The 22,014-nt window shown below is 41.2% G+C and overlaps 1 protein-coding gene and 1 long non-coding RNA gene across 3 annotated transcripts in view; one reads left to right on the top strand and one right to left on the bottom strand.

Moving 5' to 3' along the window:
* Nucleotides 1-22,014, top strand: part of LOC100496393 — a 93,861-nt gene that overhangs the window by 57,346 nt on the left and 14,501 nt on the right. Inside the window, exons 1-3 of one of the 2 annotated variants that reach the window (XM_018094293.2) lie at nucleotides 7,021-7,810; nucleotides 18,351-18,486; nucleotides 19,540-19,679. In XM_018094293.2, the coding sequence (XP_017949782.1) occupies nucleotides 19,560-19,679 (120 nt within the window). In that variant the 5' untranslated portion in view covers nucleotides 7,021-7,810; nucleotides 18,351-18,486; nucleotides 19,540-19,559. Of the gene's footprint in view, nucleotides 1-7,020; nucleotides 7,811-18,350; nucleotides 18,487-19,539; nucleotides 19,680-22,014 lie in introns of those variants that run through there. The other variant, XM_031902157.1, reaches the window with a different exon arrangement.
* Nucleotides 724-20,120, bottom strand: LOC116410857. The gene is made up of 4 exons (XR_004222698.1): nucleotides 20,074-20,120; nucleotides 1,923-1,977; nucleotides 1,726-1,834; nucleotides 724-1,114 (listed from the first exon to the last, which is right to left on the bottom strand). It is a non-coding gene; the product is annotated as an uncharacterized LOC116410857 (long non-coding RNA).

Below are 22,014 nucleotides of genomic sequence, written 5' to 3'. Positions count from 1 at the left end.
ATGCGCGCTAATTGTCGCGACATTATGCACACGCCAATTGCCACGTGACTTGATGCACGCGGCAAACTGGCTCCATTTTGCGCATTTGCCCTGGGAGAGCACAGAAGTGCTAGAGAGGTGCTGTATAAATGTTTATTTGCAAAAAAAAAATATAAGTAACAAAAAAAAAAGAAGTGCTAGAGAGAATAAAATGGGGGGGGGCATTTAAGAATATAGCCAAATACTTAGGGGTCCATTTACTAAAATGGCTTAAATTAAGTGGGAGATTTTAGACACACAATAAATGGCAAATATGTTATGGGCACTTTATTAAATGGGGACAAATATAATATTGCAATTATTCTGTCAACAAAACATTTGATTGCCAGTTATCACACAGAAAATATGCTACGTACTAATTAACGCAAGCTTTACTATTCAGCAAAATGGGCTAAAGACAAAATTGTTGGCAGAATATTTGCAAAAATTTAAACCATATAGCATATTTGATGCTGTTACTGATAAATGTAAGAGTGTAGGAGAAACTACATGAAAGTATAGAATACCATATCAAGGAAGGCAAAATAATTAGACATTATTCAGTTCAAAAGTACAAAACTAAAAACTTTTACTGTAACAATAAAATATTTTAAAATACAAAAAAAAATAAAAAAAATAAAACTTAGGGCTTGCTGCCCTTGAGTTCGTCCATGTCCCGCTGCAGCTGGGCCAACTGGGCCTTGATGGTATCCAGGTCCTCCTGCACTGACCGAAGTGTGGGGTCAGTCCACCCAGGTGTTGTTTGGGTCCCCAGATCTTCGGTCTGTTGTGGGGGTCCCTCATCCGCAGAAGGACCTGGTGCCCAGCGCTTGGCCTGGGGAGAGTCTGGGGCCTGGGGGGAGAATTCAAGGGCCTGGGGAGAGTCTGGGGCCTGGGGGGAGAAATCCAGGGGAGGAGTGTCCGGGACCTGGGGTGTGTCCAGGGCCTCGGGGGGCCTCTTCAGCCTCTGGGGCCTCTGGTGGCGCTGGGGCCTCGGGGGCCTCTGGTGGCGCTGGAGCCTCAGGGGCCTCGGGAGCCTGGGGGGCCTGGGGTTGGGCCTCTGGAGGGAGAAGAGGCGCCACATCCATCTGGAGTTCTGTGAGATAGTATTGCAAGATGTTATTTAAATGGCCCAATAGACAGTACCCCCCATACACAGTGCCCCCCATACACAGTGCCCCCATAGACAGTACCCCCATACACAGTGCCCCCATACACAGTGCCCCCATAGTAAATGCCCTCAATTGCCCCCATAGACAATGCCCCCATAGACAATGCCTTGGTACCACAGAGACCTTATCCGCACACCCTAGCGCTCCAAACCTGTATGCCCGGTGCACACTGCTGGAGGGATCGGCACCCTCCAAAAATAGTGCAACAACAAAAAAGCAAATGGCACTCAGGGCTGTAAACAAGGGAAAAAAAACCCTTAAAGTATTTTTATTGCGGAGGTGCAACGTTTCGGGGCAACGTGACCCCTTTATCAAGCATACAGAAACGTGAAGGCAAGTGAAATTTATACAAATGCAGTGACCACTTCCCCAAGTTAATTGGTAAATTGAATAAATACATAATTGACAACAATAGTATAAAAAACGTGGTATAATAAACAGCAGCAAATAGAGGTGAAATACATCATATATAATATACATTGAACTGTAGTTGTATAAAAGTGCAAAAGTGTATCATAAAACCATATTTTCTTACATTTTCTTACACTGAAACAAATGAGCACATTTTATCATTATTCCTCTGCTCAAATCCAGCGTTATAACCGAATAGCAACAATGTATCACCGTATGAAGCCCATGGGACCCTAAAATACAAAGTATCAAAAAACATCAACTATAAAAACATATAACAGTATCCATGCAAGTACAGATCAAAGGAACAGAATATCTTACCCCAAAATGTAGGAAAAGAATATCTATCCCTGATGTGCACTCAGGCAGGCTTTATCTATAAAAACAAAATTAGGAGAATATATTATAAAAAACAAGCCATGTTAAATTCATCATTTAACCCCTTAGGGTGGCGAGATTGTAAAAGCCAAATCCAATAACATTCTCTCTGAGATAATAGCTTCTTTTTGTCCTGGCCCTGTCTTACACATATTTTTTCCAGGATCTGCCATCTAACCTGTGCCACCTGGTGGCCATGTGTAAAAAAATGTTTTGCCAACAAAGTTTCCCTTTTCTTTTCTATCTCCTTACTTTTATCAGTTTTTATTACATTCTGGGCAGACTGAGGTGGAAGTTTATAATTCCTTATGGTAGATTTGTGTTCGTTAAGCCTTGTTTTAATAGGCCTCGATGTCTGACCTACATAGGCCAAACCACAAGGACATTTGACACAATATATGACGTCTTTACTATCACAAGTGTAAAAACCGCCCACTTCATGCCTAGTGCCATTTTGTGGGTGTGTAACCGCAGATCCAGCAATGATACCGTTACAGTGGCTACAATTCCTACACGGAAATGTACCCCTTGTTACCGTAGTTGTAATCCCATGGCTTGGACTTGACTGATGTTTTATCAATTCCCCTATATTTCTTCCTCTCCTTTATGAAAAAATTGGTGGCAATTTAAATAAATGGCCATACTTTGGATCAGTGGCCAAAATACTCCAATGTTTTAAGATGATATTACGTCGAGTTTTAGCGTTAATGTCATATGAAGTAATAAAGGGAATACGCTTAACTTTATCTGCTGTTTTACTTTTAAAGCCTCATTCCGCGGAATTAATCCAACTTCTCTTTTTACCTCCATTAATTCTGACTGACAATACCCTTTATCCACAAATTTTTGCACCATTTTTAAGGATTCATCCTCATACACTTCTGTAGTAGATGCAATGCGTTTAATACGCATAAATTGACTTTTAGGGAGCCCCCTAAACAACCCTTGAGGAGGGGTCACGTTGCCCCGAAACGTTGCACCTCCGCAATAAAAATACTTCAAGGGTTTTTTTTCCCTTGTTTACAGCCCTGAGTGCCATTTGCTTTTTTGTTGTTGCCCATAGACAATGCCCCCATAGTAAGTGCCCCCAATTGCCCCATAGAGAATGCCCCCATAGTAAGTGCCTCCAATTGCCCCCATAGACAATGCCCCCATAGTAAGTGCCCCCATGCACAGTAGCCCCATACATAGTAGCCCCATACATACTCGCTCCTTCTTCTGGGCTCTGCTCCTTGCGTGGCGGCGACAGGCCCTTTTAAAAGGTTGCGCCCGTGCATACTGACGTCACACGTATGCACAGGGCGCAACCTTATAAAAGGGCCTGTCGCTGCCGCACAAGTTGCAGAGCCCAGAAGAAGTCAGAGCACCTGGCTACAGCCAGCGGATCCCGCTGTGCTTGTTAGTTCAATGAATGCACGGAAATGCGGGACATTCATTGAACTATCCGGGACAGCAGGATGCGCTATAACCGGGACTGTCCCTCGCAAAGCAGGGCAGTTGGGGGTTATGGTGTGTACACTAGGCAAAATGTGTTTTGTGTGCATGTGTGTGAGTGTGCAAGTAAGTATGAGTGCTGTAAATGTGTGAAACCCCCCAACTCCCCCCCCAAAATGTATGTGTGTGTGTGTGTAAGTGTGAGTATAAGTGTGTATTAGTGTAATATTTGTGTGTATGTGTCTTTTTGTGTGTATGTGGCACTTACCTGGAGTCAAAGGAGCTGAAGACCACTGGAGATCGCAGGAAGGAGACAGGAGATGCAGGGACAGCAGCTGCAGTGGTGAGTAGCCGGCACAGGAAGCGGGGGGGCAGAGGGGGGAGCTCAGGAAGGGAGGGAGAGAGCAGAAAAAGTCTGGCACGTAGAATCTACGGGCCCGACTTTTTCTATGGGGCCCCTGGGCGATCGCGCCCCAGGGGCCACTATTAACCCCCCTCTGCTCATTTTCTAGGGGGTTCTTTACCTTGCGCTCGTTCTCTGCACTCTGATTAAGCAGCGAGTGCAGAGAACGAGTGCAAGATAAAGAAAACGTAGGTCCTACGTGCTTGGCGGGTTAAAGGAACAGTAACGCCAAAAATGAAAGTGTATTAAAGTATTTAAACTATAATGTACTGTTACCCTGCACAGGTAAAGTTGTGTATTTGCTAAAGTAACGGTACTATAGCTTATATAAATAAGCTGCTGTGTAGTCATGGGGGCAGCCATTCAACCTGGAAAAAAGGAGAAAAGGCACAGGTTGTCTAATTCCAGGCAGTGTCATTCTGTGGCTACTACAGCAAATAAAGTGCTGTCTTGTATAAAAAAGGGCATTGACTCAAGGGATGAGAACATATTTTTGCCGCTTTATAGGTCCCTGGTAAGGCCTCACCTTGAGTATGCAGTGCAGTTTTGGGCTCCAGTCCTTAAGAAGGATATTAATGAGCTGGAGAGAGTGCAGAGACGTGCAACTAAACTGGTAAAGGGGATGGAAGATTTAAGCTATGAGGTTAGACTGTCGAGGTTGGGGTTGTTTTCTCTGGAAAAGAGGCGCTTGCGAGGGGACATGATTACTCTGTACAAGTACATTAGAGGGGATTATAGGCAGTTGGGGGATGTTCTTTTTTCCCATAAAAACAATCAGCGCACCAGAGGTCACCCCTATAGATTAGAGGAACAGAGCTTCCATTTGAAGCAGCGTAGGTGGTTTTTCACGGTGAGGGCAGTGAGGCTGTGGAATGCCCTTCCTAGTGATGTGGTAATGGCAGACTCTGTTAATGCCTTTAAGAGGGGCCTGGATGAGTTTTTGAACAAGCAGAATATCCAAGGCTATTGTGATACTAATATCTACAGTTAGTATTACTGGTTGTATATATATAGTTTATGTATGTGAGTGTATAGATTGGTTAGTATAGGTTGTGTGCTGGGTTTACTCGGATGGGTTGAACTTGATGGACAATGGTCTTTTTTCAACCCTATGTAACTATGTAACTATGTAACAGGTTACATAGCAGATAACAGATAAGCTCTGTAGAATATAATGGGGCTTTATCTGTTATCTGCTGTGTGCCTGTGCCTTTTCTCCTTTGAATGGCTGCCCCCATGGCTACACAGCAGCTTTGTTTATATAAACTATAGTAGTCTTTCTGAGGCAACAGTACATAATATTGTAATTATTTTTATACACTTTCATTTTTTGGTGTTACTGTTCCTTTAACATCTTTTTATGCCAGCTTGGCAGGGGAAGAGTTAAAGACAGGCCAAGATTTGTGACAAGGCCACAAAAGCCCGGGCCTATTGCAGCATAAATGCATACTGCGCTGGCATCTTGTCCCCAGTGCTCTGTATGTGATCTTCAAGGATGTGCATGTGTGATCCTGATGGGGGAGGGGGCAGAGAATGGGGGCGATGGTTGAGTACAGAATTATTAACTGATCATATTTAGAAAGTTTATTACTTCAGTGATGTCACAAAAGAAATTACACTCCTAGTCACACTTGACCCTGGGACTTACACCCCTGGCCAAAGGGTTACACTCAGTCACCTTACACTAGGGTTGCCACCTCTGCTGGCTAAGAAAAAATGAAAATGATGATTGTTAGATTGTTAGGCGGTGCTGTGAACAGCCAATCAGATTTTACCTATTGACTTGCTGCCATTCTCACAGTAATAACACCAGGGTCCCCAAACATTGCAGGGTTAGGCATCAGGTAACTGCAGTTCAAGGTTAGAAAAAGTGGGCGGAGCCACCAACAGCTAAGATTTTACCTATTGACTTTTATTGGTTTAAGGCCAGAGTTCCCAAAGTATGCACAGCCAGTCACTGGGTGATTACGTATTCAAGTTGGTCTTTTTGAAGTGGGCGGAGCCACAAATAGTCAATCGGATTTTACCTATTGACTTTCAATGGGGAAATTCAACCTGCTGCCATTCTCACAGTAGTAACCCCAGGGTCCCAAAACTTTTCACAGTTGGTCACTAGGGGACTGCAGGTTTAGTTTTGAAAAAGTGGGCGGAGACACCAACAGCCAATCAGATTTCACCTATTGAATTTTATCGGTTTGATGCAAGGGTTCCCAGTCACTGGGTGACTTCGTAGTCAAGGTTAGAAAATGTGGACGGGGCCGCCAAAAGCCAATTTCTTTCATTGTTTTCAGTGGGGAAATTTTAACTGCAGCCATTCTCACATGTTTAAAGTCAGGGTCCCCAAACTTTGCACAGTTTGTCACTGGGTGACTATGTTCCAAGTTTAGAAAAGTGGGTGGGGCCAACAACAGCCAATCAGATTTCACCTATAGACTTTAGATGTTTACATTTAAACTGCTGCCATTCTTTAAATATTAATACTAAGGTCCCCAAACTTTGCAGAGATAGTAACCAGGTAACTGCAGTTCAGAGTTAGAAAAGTGGGTGGAGCCACTAACAGCCAATCAGATTTTAACTATTGATTTTCAGTGGGGAAATTCAACCTGCTGCCATTCTCACAGTATTAACACCAGGGCCACTAGGGGACTAGATTTTTAGGTTTTACAAAAGTGGGTGGAGCCACCAACAGCCAATCAAACTTCACCTATTGAATTTTTTTTTGTTAAATTTAAAATGTTCCTTTCTCACACTATTTATGCCAGGGTGCCCACTGTTTGTCACTGGATGACTTCGACTCAAGGTTAGAAAAAGTTTGCACACTCACCAACCACCAATCACAATTTACCTATTGACTTTTATTGGTTTAAATTTAAACTGCTGCCGTTCTTTAACTATTAATCCTAGGGTCCCTAAACTGGGTAACTCCAGTTCCAGGTTAGCAAAAGGGGGCGGAGCCACCAAGCTCCCATCAGATGTCACTCGTTGACTTTCAGTGGGGAAATTTAAATTTCTGCCATTCAGACACTATTAAAACCAGGGTCCACAAACTTTGCACAGTGTTTTTTACTATATAACTGTGGTCCAAGGTTAGAAATTGTGGGCGGAGCCAACAACAGATCAGATTTCATTCAGTGACTTCACATTTTTCAACTCAACATGAAGTTTGTTCTCAAACTTCCCTTTCTAGTTTTATATACTATTATTAGTATTATTTTATATATATTATTATGTGTTCTTTTGCAGAAGCACTTAGACTATGGTGTTTAAACACAAACACAAAACTCTCTGCAACCAAAAATAGTGTTTTGGTACTTTTATTAAGAATGCTTTAATCAATAGTGAAAGAGTTTATATATTTTATTTTTTCACAATTATCATCAGTAGTACACTATGCAGACTTTTCTTTTATTTCCTATCACCCCCTTGCTTATATTAAGAACTTTTTTGTAGATTCTGCAGCAATTTCTGGAGGAAGCATGGCTGTTTTAGTTGCTTTTTTTACTGCATTGTTTTTTTTTTGCCTAAAAAATGTTTTATTGCCATTACAAATAGCTTATTCTCTAACCGCACTATACAATATTTTTTTACTATACAATGTTATTTCGGTCAATACATTCCATTTTTGGTCATTTAGTCATTTTCTAGCCATTTTTTGCATTTTCAATTCTGCATAGGTATATCTTTTTCTTGTGTTTGGACATGTTGTTCCATATAATGGTTTTCTATATAACTTCTCTTTTATACTGTATGAGTTGTCAGAATATGGTTGCCTGATAAAGCTATAACAGGGAAAAATGCAGCAACGATATTTATATATTTGGACCAATACATTGAAAATATTAAGTTGTATTTATGGGGCTCTCAGTGGAACGCACATACTAGTGTGGAACACAGCGCCATCTTGAAAGGTCTTGGAGGCGTGAGAAGGACAGCATGAAGGAGCGAGGAACCAAGTGTGGGAGAAGGAAGGAAAGCACGGAATTGAGCGGTTTGGGTGAGATTTTTATTGCATAATTGTTGTAAAGTTGGGGCCCCAAAAGAACTGGTATTTGCAGTTTCCAATGATTTTAAGATCATCGATTGTGATGCGAATGCCCTTGAAGTTCCACAGTTCAACATATACACTCTGGGTGTGGCTGCTATATCAATGAGCAAGTGATTATATTGGAAAATAGTGGCAAATTATTAAATTTGTGCAACATTTTCGTCACTAAGAGAGGAAAAAGTAACACACTCCAACATACGGTACCTTCACATTATTGCATTGCATAAGGAGTAGTTTGTTGAACTACAACTGGGTATGAGCAATTTCTGTAATATCGGTTTTTCGGCACAGTGCACTTTATTAATTTTTTTTCTGATGCATCTGTTATGAATTTGTCTATGAACTGAGTGGCCCATATATTTTCAATATGTTTATTGATGTGTATTTTTATTGTATTTGTAATTTTTTGATTCTTAAGTAGACTGGCCAGTCACTAATGAATTACTGTATATGAGTATGATATGAAGTAAAGGATATCTGAATTCCACATTGAGTTGTTTTTGCATTTACTGTTCCCTAGCAAGAACTTTTATTTTGGCTGGTTTGAGCCACCAGCACATGGAAGTTAGAGGGTATAGTTTAATAGAATTAGTTTAGGTGTTTAACAGGAGTTGCAACGACTCTACCAGGATTGTATTGTGCAAAGATAAGACATGCTTGTACATGTTTGGCTGAAAGTGATGAGAACCCTGGAGCAAACCACACTCCCAAAAATACTGCACACATTCCTCCCTTTAAAAATGTGGGATTGGCCGTGTGAAGCAGCTGCCAAATATTGCAACAAGGCAATCATGAAGGTGCCAGACATGAAGTTGACCAGCTAGGGTTGAAGTGCATCCAGCTTTAAGACATTAGGGTTGATTCACTAAAGTACATTAAAACAAGCACTATTTATAGCAGGCATTAAAAATGTTATCGCTTTTTATTTTTTGCGACTTAACGCACAATTCACTAAAAAAGACACACGTCAAAATTTAGATGCAATGCTGTTTGCGTTATTTGACTCACAATGAGCGTTTTCGCGCAGTATTTTACGCAACGCGCAATAATGAACGCACGCGAGGTAATTGACGCACGCGGTATTAACGCACGAAATTCTGCACGCAAGCATTACGCGTCATATACCACATGACTGACGCCATTTCCTGCAGTTGCGCTGTGAGTGTAGAGATTGGAGAGCGCACAGGGTGCAGGTGCGCAACACAAAGCGACACAAGCAATGGAGAGGAGGGATGTGAGCGATGCTGAAGCCAGCAGTGGCAGGCTGAAAAGTTGGCAAAACACCAAGGTAGGCTGGGGCCTGAGGAATCTCACAGGAGGCACAGGCACACTGAGAAACAGCAGCAGAGGCCAAAAAAAAAAAAAAGCCTACAGGAACCCACACCACCAAAGCTGCAGAGGAAGGGACACTTGACCAACCCACACCTGCAAGTATTCCCACTTCTGCCCTGTCACATGGCTCCAGCAGTGACACTGAGGGAGAGAGGCCTGGCTTCATCAGCAGCCCAGATGTATCTGATATGGAGGGGACAGATAAGGAATATCAGCCAGAGGAAGCCAGTGGAAAGGAAAGTGAGGAGCTTCCCCCCTCCCTCATCACCAAAAAGGAGCAGGAAAAAACAGCAGGAGAGCAGGCTCCACAATCTCAATTTTTCAGAATTTGAGAACGAGGCTCTGGTGGAGAAAATTGTTCCGGTGTTCGACACAATCATCGGCAAATATGCTGCCAAGACACCAACAGCTCAAAAAAACAGGGCATGGAAGGACATCATGGACCATGTCAACAGTGTTGGGGTGTGTCTGCGGAGTGTCCAACACTGCAAAAATCAGTATCAGGACATAAAGAGGGTCCTAAAGAAAAAACTGGCGGAAGACTCCAGATACAGGTAAATATCTTACATTCATCTTTCTATTTAACAGTTGCTCATCTGATTTTCCTCTCAGTCTGCTTTTCCTTTTGGCTTACTGTCCTTCCTTTCTTTTTGTCTTCTTTCCTGCTGTCTTTACTTGTATGTAATGTATGTACGCCTATTATTATGTGCGCAACTTATGTCCTCAAAGTAGAAGAACAAATTAGGACAGTAAATAGAGGGGTCATTTAATAAATATTTCCCAAAATAGTTAATGCCCTGTACTCTCCTTTATTGTGGAAGCATTGTTTAATACAGAGTATAAGGGAGAGCCGTGGGAGGTAGCGAGGCCACTTAGCAGCAACTTGCAGCTTTTAAGTAGGGTTTGTGTCAGAGCATGCCTTAGTATTGTTACACTTGAAAGTAAAAGGGAATTGATTGGGGCAACAATGAGTAACAAAAAGTGACTGCGTTGTTATGGCTTGCTTATTGGAAGCAACACAATAAAAGCATTTATAAAGACTTTCCAAGAAAGTCTTTTTCAGCAGGTATGAGGAGCAGCTCATGCCTTTTATACATGGAGAGAGCATGAGTGGTGTGGCCGGCATCTTTGATTCCGACAGGAATGTCAGCAAAGGTAGGTGTAATGACATTAATACAAGTGTATTTACTCTTGCAGAGAAGCTTAATATTAATGAAATACAATGTTTTCTAAAACAGATTCATTCTTACCACCACCTGGCACAAACAGATGCAGACAATCGTCAGTTGCTCCGCTTCCAGGTATTTTTGTTACCAAATTTTGTAGGACATGTGTTTTGTGTTAGGCTTGTGCAATGGCATGAGAGTGAAATGTGTCCGTATATATAGCAGGTGTTTCAATTACAGAAGTGCAGTGTATTGTTAATAATAGGTGTGTTATTGGACAAGTGTGTCTTGCTGGGTTAGGTGCAGTCAGTTCATCTTGTACTTTTGGACAGTCAATCTTTTCAACTTGATTTTGCCCTTGCACTCATTATTGTCCATGAAGTTTGCCTGGCATCATGAGCATAATTACAAACATTTAAATAATTTATTTTTCTTTTTTCCAAAAGGTGGCCAAAGACGCTCTGCTGGGCAGTCCTCCTCTAGTCTGCTCCACTCCCCACAACAGCGGCATCTTGAAATGGAAGAAGCAACATTCAGTGGGGATGCTAGTGACAGAGGGGCTGGGGAATGTGGCAGTGGCGTGGTCTTATTTTCTGAGAAGGAGCCCGCGGAAAATCCCCAACACCACATCAGACCCATGGCCAAAACCAGCACATCTCATGTGCCCCCCCCCCCAAACAGTGAAACCTGAGAAAGATAGGTTTCACAGATCCCTAATTCGGCCACAAATCTTTAATGAAAAAGGACACATTACATGTGGACTTTTGTGTGGCCACTAATGCCTATAAAGGCATGACAAGCTGCGTACAAGCCCGCTATGTTAAAGCCTGCACCAGGAGCAACTTAAAGTCCAACAAGAAAAAGTGGCATTGTTGGCAAATCAAAATGCACTTATGGAAAAACAAATTTCATTGCTAAAGACCATAGCACAAAAGGAAATTAAGCCAACACACTCTACTACTAGAGATAGTGGTGAGAGTTCAGCTACCACTCCTGCAGCTCCCACTAGACAGCTGCGTAAAAGGAAATAAATGTGCCACTAAAATTTTGTTTTTTTTTTGTTTAATTGCCAAATGATGTATTAAGAAAGAATATTAATACACATTAGGCATATGTTCTTTGTAAATAGTTATTTCTCTTTTTGCTATTTATGTTGGGGGTGGGGGAATCACCTGCTCAAATCCACATCAGCCTTAGCTGCCACTCACTACTGCTGTGACAAATAAAAGAAAGGAGCATTTCTTTTGTAAGTGGGCAACTAATTTCCCTGTTAATAAAAACATTTTTTTTTAGAAATTTGTGAAACTTTAGACGGCTGTACATCAAGCTGCCTCCCGACTTAACAAGGCAGTGGTAGCGGCCTGTGGATGGGGGTGATGAGCCACCTAGAGCACGGGTAGCCAGTATCTCCTGAAATAAAATAAGATGCTGCAAACAAATAAGCTGCTTCCAGTCTCCCTCTGTCAAAACACTGCCCTTTTGCAACTGATGTGACAGATGGTGACATTACAAGTAGCTTCTTTGACTCTCCCACTGGCAAAAGAGGGCACTTTTCAAATTGCAAAACAAGCTTATAGCAGGCAGGCAGTGGGAAACAGAAAGAAAATGTTGGCAAGTTGCTCTATACATGACACAAATACTTACCTGACAGCCACCCGTGAGGCATTTATCCAGTTTCAAAAGCATCATAAAGCCCGGACTGCCTTAAGATGTAAGCATTGTGAAAGGAGCCGGGGAAGCCAGACACCTGGCCAAGGCACCGTGAAAAAGTAGTGAATCATGCGTTACTATTCTTTTCATTCGCTAAATAACGCATAGCAGTAGCACGCTATTTAACGCATGCAATATTACTTTGCCCAATCGGTTGGTATTTATCGCATGCTTTTTAACGCAAAAAAGCATACGATAAGCGTTTTCGACTTTTAGTGAATCAGCCCCATTGTTCCTTCTCTTCAGGCTCTGCTTGTCCTGAAGGGCTGATAAAACAGCACTAGAGAGAACAGGTAGCGCAGGGTCTTTTTACAACAAATATTGCCATAAAGAGCTGCATGTTTAGCTGCCGCATCAGTGCGAGCATTACCTTGTGCTACAGGGTCAGAGGACCCAGTGAATATCTGTTGCTTTATTATAGCAACTGCAGGTGAGAGCAATAGAACTTAAAACAGTTTATAAATCACACCATAGAGAGAATTAGTATGTACATCAACAGTCTGAAAAGTTTGCATTTAAATAATATTGTACCTTCACTAATTAACAGAAAGGTCTTGAAACAAAGCCTTGAACTTTATCGAACAAGGCTAAAAAAAATAGTTTAAAAATCCTCTTGCCATAAGTAAGCGCGTCTGCCAAAGTTGTTCTAGGGCTGCATCAGTAAATGACAGTCGCTATGAAATGATGACAATATCTCTATTACGGTGCACATCTGAGGCAAATATAGAGACAGTAGCAAACTTTATATCCTTTACTGTTAAATAACAGAACTGGAATGTATTTAAAGGAGACATTGGATAAATGGGAAAAATGCTTATTTTGTAGGCAATTGTGAATAATATACGGTGCTGGTTTCACTTTGTGGTAAAAATTAATCCTCTCTGTAACAATGGCCCCTTTATTGGAGCTCCCTATAGATCGTATCACTTCTCCATCCAGTGTGAAATGAAGAGTGGGCGTGTCCTAATGGTCCCTGCCAGAAGCACAGTAGGAGGGGGAGAGCCAATCACAGCCCTGCACTCACACAAGCACAGGCAGGCTTCAGTTCCCTATCAGGTCAGCCTAGCTGCTGATTGGTTCCTATCCTACAGTGCAGTGTACTGAGGGCCGCCGGCTCCCCAGCTCATCCAGAGAATTCAGCCAGCAAGAAGTGGCACAGATGGGCGGGGCTAGTGGGGTTTTGGGCAAATTTCTCAATAAATCGGTCTGAAACACAACTTTTTTAAGCACAATCCTTCTATATCTAGAGGAGTATAATTCCCTGGTACATTGTTAATTTTTATAGGATATGTCTCCTTTAAGAAAAAAATGACAATATGTTCCGTTATTGAATCTTTCCTTAAAAGTTATTAAACACACAAACTTACCGTATATACTCGAGTATAAGCAGAGTTTTTCAGCACACCCACCGTTACCTGATTCCCTGTGTGCTCTTCTGTGCTCTGCTCCTTCCTGGTTCCTTGCCCCGCCCCCCCGGCGTGGCGCCACATGCTCCCTGCTCCTGTCTCTGTCTGTGTCTAATGGGGAGGAGGGGGGAGGGAGAGCCTTTACCAGCAGGCAGGAATGCACCTGAAAGCTCAAACAGGCAAGCAACGGAACATCATGCTATTGAGGTGAGGAGGGAGGGAGAAGGAGGGAGGGGGCTCCTTAAAGTAAACCTCAACCTGAATTCTCTCAGTTTATGATGTGCTCCTTTTGATAGGCAGGTTGAGGAGCAAGGCATTAATAATCCTAGGCTTATACTCGAGTCAATAGGTTTTTCCAGTTTTCTTAGGTAAAATTAGGTACCTCTGCCTATATTCGGATCAGCTTATACTCAAGTACATACGGTAATTATTCCTTTAATTGTACAAAACATACCAATTGAATGAGGAATGGCAGAAAGTTATTTTTATTTTTTATTCCCACAAAATGCTTTAAATCAAATCATGCTACTTCTTATGAAAAAAAAAAATTCCCCCTTGGCCCAGTCCTGGTTCTGACGCCTATGGTTAGGGAATCTGATAACGTATGCTCTGATAACGGGTTGTTCACCTATAAATTAACTTTTAACAGACAAATTGATATTCTAAGACAATTTTCAGCTGATTTTCATTTTGTATTTTTCGTGGATTTTCAGTTATTTACTTTTCGCTTTAGCAGCTCTCCAGTTTGGAATTTCAGCCAGGTACGGATTTATGTGGTGCCTGCCCACACTGCTCTGTCCAGACTGAGCAGATGATCAGTAGTGATGACCAAATCTGTAGCAAAATTAGTGAACCACAGAAAAATTTACTGTACCGCACGCTTTTTCTGAGCGACTGCACTTTTTTTCTGTGACCATGCCTTTTTTTACACTGCTGCATTTTTCTGCGGTAAAACAATTCAGCAATGGCAAAATGCAGAATTTCGCTGCAAATCCATGCCTTCCAAAAAAATCTGCTCATCACTCTGGTCAGGCAACAACCCCAATCATACATAGGAGCCAACAACAATGCAGTACCAAAGTAAAAGGAATTAGCATGGTCAGACAGGCAGATTTCACAACAATATTTATAATTACACAGAAAAGCTAACTCTGTCTCTCAATAGAACCTGTTGTTCAGGCAATAGGCAAGCAAAGCAGGGTCTGTAAAAAGGTTTTGCTTGTTGTTGATTGGGGTAAAAGTGCAGGTAAGCTTAACCTTTGCCATTGCTGGAACTGCACCTGACAGACTGCTGGCTAGGCAAGTTTGGAGACAATTTGGCCTGCAACCCCCCCCTCTGTGTGCCCCCCCCACCTGTCTGGCTGCTTTAATGTCTTAACTTTGTGTAAGCTTTAAATGGTATCAATTCTGAGATTAACTGGCCCCCTGCATGGGTTTTACCTCAGATTCAGGCTGTAATTCCCCTGTATTGTTTAAAAATGTAATCCCCTGTACTGTTCACACCTTTTAATCTCTGCATTGTTCACCCACTGCATTGTTCACACCTCAGACTCAGGCTGTAATCACCCACATTGTTCACCTGTTCACACCTCAGACATTGTATGTACAATGTGTGTAGGCATAGGGCAGGGAGGGTATGACACACACAGGCAGGGTAGGGCAGGCAGAGTATGGCACACACAGGCAGCATAGGACAGGCAGAGTATGGCACACACAGGCAATGTATGGCAGAGTATGGCACACACAGGCAGCATAGGGCAGGCAGAGTATGGCACACACAGGTAGGTAGCATAGGGCAGGCAGATTGCTGCCTGTGTGTGCCATACTCTGCCTACCCCCCTATGCTGCCTGTGGGAGGTGAACCTGGCAGGGGTTTGTTCTGGGAGTTTGTTAGCAGTTGGAAATAGCCATTACATGGTCCCTAAGGTGTGTAATTATGTGCTGGGAGTTGCTGTGCTATCCACAGGGGAGGAGAAGGCATATGGATTTAAGGGTATGTCTTAATATGACATAATATAATTATTTCACATATGAATAATGGTTGATATACCTGCAGTAAAGACCAAGCATTTGGGTTTTTGCTGCACTACCACCATTATGATAAAACAGGTGTGGTTTGACGTGGGTGTGGTTTAAAGGGGGAGTGGTCAAAACTGGCTTCCATTAGCGGCCTTCCACCATGTATGCAAGAGAAATTCTGGCCCTCGGCACCGTAGAAGTTGGACAGCACTGATCTGGAGAATCTGGAAGCTCAACAACTGCAGCTTTCCCAGACACTTGTCTGGACGTCTTACAGGTTTCTCATCAGCTCCTCCACCACCTCCTAGTATGCCTGTTTTTTAGTCTCCTCCTTTGCTACCCTCCATTGTTTCTCAGTCTTGTGCTGCCAGTACTTTTGAACCAAAGATCACTACACTTATCTATTAGATCACCACACTTATCTATTATCGAACCCTGGGTTCTGCAGAGGATTCCTGAATCAATGGAAGATCCAGTTTGATCTACTGCCACATCAGTACCCTACTAAATAATCTATGGTTACTTACATCATTACCATTTTATCCAGTAAACCACCTGCACATTTCTTATTTCTGCAAATGTTATGACTCTTTGGTGCTGGATTCTTCTGTTTTTTTTTTTGTTTTTTTGTTTTTTTTTGTTTTTTGCCCACATTTCTCAAGATTTGTTTTATTGTTAATAAATGTTATAGATTTCTGTGTTTTGGTAGGTAGTCGATGCACAAGTTTCTAGTGTTCTTTAAATCCTTATGCTATCTCTTCCCAAAACCTGTGATGTACTGGCAATTAAGCTTGCACTTGAAGAACAGTGTCACCTTCAAGAAGAGTCTCTTGAACCAGTTTCCATTCTTACTGTCCATAAGAACTGAGAAAATTTGTCTTCTTAATCCTCATCAAGGTCACTGGTTTCTTCTCTAGATTTGATTTTATTATCTCCCGTCCTCCAGTTTTCAAGAACACTAAAGCTGATGCTCTCTCTAGATCCGTTTCCCTTTCTGATGATGGATGTGCCCACCCTACCACCCACTTTATTCCTTGGGATCTCAACATTTATCTCATCATGTACAGTTTTTGCTCAGCATCAGACTCCTCATTCACTCCCTTGTGGTTTTCCTCTAAGCCATACTTTCATATCAAATCTTCCCTGTCTTCATTATTGGTTTGCCCAAGTTCTCTGATATTACTGCTATTTTGTAGCAGCTGATTTTTTAAGGATAAACTACTTTGTTTCCCTAAATACATTTCCCATTGCTCCTAACTTTTTGTTATGAAGATTTGCTGTCTAGACAGCTTTCCTTTTACTATTGATTCATACTGGGGAGTTTAGTTAGTTTCTAGATTCTGATGGACTTTTTGCAAGCTTTTGGAGGATAAATTGACTTTATCTCAACTTACCAAAGAAATAAGTCTTTGGAGCAATATCTTTTCTGTTTTATCTCTCAGAATCAAGATGACTGGGTTAATATGATTTTGTTACACAAGTTTGCTTATGTTAGGAACATGATGACTTCTTTATAGCAAGGAGCAGTTTGGCATAGGAAACAAGGTTTTTTGTAGATTTCACTTGAAGTCCGATGCGGTCATTCTGGAAAAAGAGCCAATTTGCTCAAGCCACTAAAATAATAATTATCATGGAATAACCGGTTTCAGTAATATTGTATACAAAGGCTAGCAGGTACTTAGCAGGAGTTGATCTGAAATGGTTAAGCTCCCACTACCAGTGACTTCAGGCAAAGTTTAGACTAGCTGCCTTAGAGCTTGTACTTTTTCTTGTGCTCCCCTGTGGGGAAGTATTCAGACTGTTTGTCTGCTTCATTAAGGGCATACACTCACAAGCTTCCTACACTTTCCTGCAGTGGCATTACATACCTCCCAAATGTCATGATTTTTGAAGCTCAGTCCCCAGTCCCGGATTCTTACTGAAAAGTCCCTCATTTCCTTTTGATCTCCTGCATTGAATGCTAAAAAAGAGGCAATGGTTTTCAAACTTAATTGGCAGAGAGCCCAGAAATCTGAACAAGAAACTGAGATACAACTGTGACTAATAAGCTAAACAGGTCTCTTGGGGGAACTAAGAGTAATAACACATAAAACGACCCCAAAACCCCCAGAAATGTGTTCAAACTTTAAATAACCTGCCAAATGTTATAAAATGGGTGTGGTATTTAGGGGTGTGGTCAAAAATGTGCGGGATAAAAAAAATTGCAGCACTGTGTGCGCCATTTCTTTTTGTGCCTACATTTTTCAAATGTTGGAAGGTATGGTACAGAAAAAAAACACATCACATTCTTCCTAATTTGACTGTACTAACACAGGCACATGGAACCGTCAAACACAGGTGGAACACAACATGTTGCATTAAGATAAAAGTTACAAACAATTTTGCAAATAAGGGTCCACCACCTTGCTTCCCCCACCAGCTTGCAATTCCAACATTACTTTCACTCATGTGGCCCAAAGGAGAAAAGCATAAAAGATTAGATTATGCATTAACCCTTTTAATGTTACATAAATAGTTAAAAACAGATGTCTACTTACAAATTTAGAGAGAGTACAAGTGGTAAGAATATCAGAAATATGCTGACTGCTTCTGGATTCTGGCTTCAAACACATTTTGTAAGGCTCAACCCCTGCTTCCTCAGCAGTTCAGCATGAGTTCAGCATGAAACCAAGGCAGTGGGATCACTGACAACACATTCATATAGTAATCGAATAATTTTCTTGCCAGACTGGTCAGATCAATGACAAATGCCATCCACATATATGGCCAAATGATCAAATTGGTCAGTTGGTTTTGTAAAAAAAGCCTTTGTGTTGTCAGTTTAAGCTGAATTTGTTTTCCTATGATTTCTTTAAGATCAAGAGTCAGAATAACACCTATTTGGTAGAACATTTAACTCCTGGCACTACCTACTGTGTAACTGCTAAATTGATTTTCCCTCTATCCCGACCTAAAAGTGAGACTGCAGTATTATGTACTACCACTCTCAAAGGTGAGAAATCATTTTTCCATTATAAATTGTTCTGAAATAAGCATGTATATCACCTAGAATTATAGCACCTCTTTCCTTAACAACATGAATATAAATCTGCAATTAAAGGAGAATGCAAGTCAAAATTTAAAAAGCATACTGCCCAATAGTCCTCCTATTGCTTAGTAAAAACGCCACACTTTTGGCTCACCTAATCAAATATTTACTCAGTCACATTTACTTCACATTTTCATCTGTTTTCTTGAACAGCCATCTTTAAAAAGGTATTCTCCCTTCCTTTCCCTCCTTGCTTCATACTGCACATGTGTTTTATTCCCTTCACCCCCCCCCCCTTTCTGGCAGATCCGCTTCTGATTGGCTGGTGGGCATGTGTAGCTCAGAACAGAAGACAGGATCAAGTTACACACATGTGCATTGCTACTGAAGGCTGCTGCTGGCAGTCTACAGGAAGGGGAGAGAGATTTCAGTGATGTCACTGTAGTCTTCACACTGCTGTAGGCTGCCAGCACCATATCTCAGAGAAGCAAGCAGGGATCTGGGAATTTAGATATGCAGTAAGTACTTAAAAAATGCTTTTAGACTTACTTTTCATTTATATTAACCTTTCATTGTCCTTTAAACATGGGATATACTTTTGTATACTTGTGCCACATATATCCACCATGATCAATATTATAATTTCCTAGATCAATGCTATCCAATATATATTGGCAAATATACAATAAAATTATAAAATATTGTATTAAAAAAATATCAAGCGCTAAAATCTGTACAGTATTGTGGCGAGCTGGGGGGCATGAAACTCCCTTGGAAAGATTAATGTGGCTTGCAGACCTCCAGTTGGAGAGCGCTGCTCTAGCATACTAGTGCTCACCAAGTTGCATTATTTACTGTTAAATTAATGTTTTTTTTCTTCATAACCTACAGACCTGTGATTAACTAATTCTAGATCCAAATGTTTTGGCTTAAGAAGCATTTTTGCCAAAAAAAAAAAAAAGTCATTTATGAATTGTCATTTTCAAGTATTGTATTAAAATGATTTCTATTTTTCAGATTACTCTTCAGAAGAAGCAATGAAAATTATATGCGCCTATATTTTGCCTGTCCTGATGACTTCTTTTATACTGTTCATCACTGTATATGCTGTTCATAAATATATTCATGTTAGCCGACTTACTCAACCACATATCCTGGTATGTATAACACACATTTATATAGTTTTGTACAAACTATTGAACTTAAAGTAATTGGGGGTTAGGGATTTTTGTACAAGTAATGGATTTTTTATTTTGAATGAAAAAGGAACTGTCCATTATGTGTATCATATGTAGATAGCCTGTGCGTCATTCAGACCTGCAAGTTAAGAAGTGCCAGTTAAATAGCGCATTAAATCTTGAATGTCAGAACTTGGGGTGATAGCTGACAATAACAGAGAATTGCTGACCTACAACTTATACTGCTCAAAGTTTTCTTCAGGCAGATTAATGTAAAGAGAAGGAAATAATTTTGGCATATTACTGCCAATAGATTTGCCACATTAGTGCCAGCTAGAATGCTATATTTATTCTGCAGAAAGCTTTACCATACCTGAGTAAAGAGCCCCAGAAGCTCCCTCCATTTGTTTAAGTTTGCAGCTGCCATTTGGTCTTTGCAGCTTCCTGCTGCAGCTCTTGAGGCTGGTAGCTCAGATTACACATTCCTAAGGGAGGAGGTAGTGAGTTTTATGAATTCTTAAGGAAGGGGGGAGCAGTAGAAGGGAAAGAGAAGAGAGCTAAGCAAAATCTGGCAGGGAATTAAAGATTTTTCTGAGAGAGGAAATCTGATACCAAAGAACATGTTTACAAAAAAGAAGACAAGAAATCCTGTGTTTCTTTAGATAGAGGAGACTGCAGCTTTTCTGTGAGTGCTTATGGCTGTATTTACATAGACCTTTCTGATAAACCTTACTTAGTTTTTATCTTTTCTTCTACTTCAAATACAAAAAGTGTTGTCTTTATACAATAGATAGCATATGAATTTTAAGGGTCATAGCACATTGTCTTCTCAGGGAAAATTAAAGGGGATATATACCATACATTTTTACAATGCACTAAACCATGTAAAATAATGTAAAATAGAAGGGCTTGCTTTTATTTTAATACCTTTGGGTTCAGATATGTTCATAACTGCTTGAAAACTGTGCTCTACCCAGACCTTATGCCAGCTTCCGGTTTAGACTCTTCAGTATATGGCTTAGGGCCACCGGCCCTCATAGACTTCAATGACACTACCTCTACTATTTAAAGTGAAGTGAATATTCATTGAGTGGGCGGGGCTTAGTGATGTCACAGCAGTCGTTCCTGCTCTACTTGTTCCTCTCCCACCCCACCCCCCCCCCCGTCAGCAGCACAAGCAGAGAGACACAGAAGGAGGGAGGGGTTTTCCCTGCTGCTGCTAAGTAAAGCCTGTCAGTCAGTTGTGCGACACTCCAGTGTCTCATTTGGCTCTGGTTTCAGACTGGAGAGCTTATGTATGCAGCTCTAATATAATGGCAGTTTTAGGAGGTAAAATGCTTTCAAAACATCTTTCTTTTTGCATCATTTCACATTTTGAGGGAGGATAAATATTATAACTGAATATGAATTTTATATAAAATGTCTCCTTTAAGGGTATGCACACTGATGTCTGTGTTCTGACATAGAAAGATTTTCCATCCCAGTGAATGGGGAATAAAGGTGTAGCATGGCCCCCACAATTTAAACTAAACTGTGATCTATAATGCTACATGAGATGCTTACCTAAATATTTGCACATCAGTAGAGATAAAAAAAAAACTGAAACACACAAAGGGTCCTTACTTTTGTACACAGTGTGCGAAATACAAATTTCAGGCACAATTGTCATGATTCCAGTGTAATTGCCGTCGCCAGGGGGACATGTACCTAACACAATTTTGTGTGATGCATTAAGATTGAGGCAGTTGCGGTTCTGGTTGCTATCTTTCTGGTGTTCGCTGTGAGTGTTCCATGTGCACGTTTTCTTTTGGCTGCTGCAAATAATGTTGGCTGCTGTGGGAAGCCTAAAAGCTAGTATCTGGTTCAGAGGTGGCAGTAACTCCAGGGTTCCCACAGCAGTGTTCACAATTAGTGCATCTGCACTCAGCTTAAAACAAACGCAGTTGGAAGGCATCTGCGCCAAAGGCAACTAAACAGAACTGCAAGGAGCACATGTTGCTGTAACTAAAATGAATGTGATTTTTAGTGCAACTAACTGCACAAAAATATGCAGCCTGGCAACTGCAGTGCAGTAAGTAAATGGCTCCTATGATATTAATTGCATTGTAATACTGAAGAAGGCAATGGATTGCAGAAACAAAATTAAATGTATGTTACATATGGCGTTTTTATACAAATCCACTGACTAGTGAATTTCAGCTTGAAAAACCTCTGAGGAGGTTCTATATCAGGTACTCCTCTGTGGCACCTGAAGGGGATATCTTCTTTGGCTGATAAAAAGAAGTATGATGCTGGAGAGCTTGAGGCTTGCCAC

The sequence above is a fragment of the Xenopus tropicalis genome, chromosome 5 (genome assembly GCF_000004195.4).
Source record: "Xenopus tropicalis strain Nigerian chromosome 5, UCB_Xtro_10.0, whole genome shotgun sequence".
Lineage (NCBI taxonomy): Eukaryota > Metazoa > Chordata > Amphibia > Anura > Pipidae > Xenopus > Xenopus tropicalis.
Note: the sequence above shows the minus strand (reverse complement) of the source record. Positions and strands in the feature narration are given on the sequence as shown.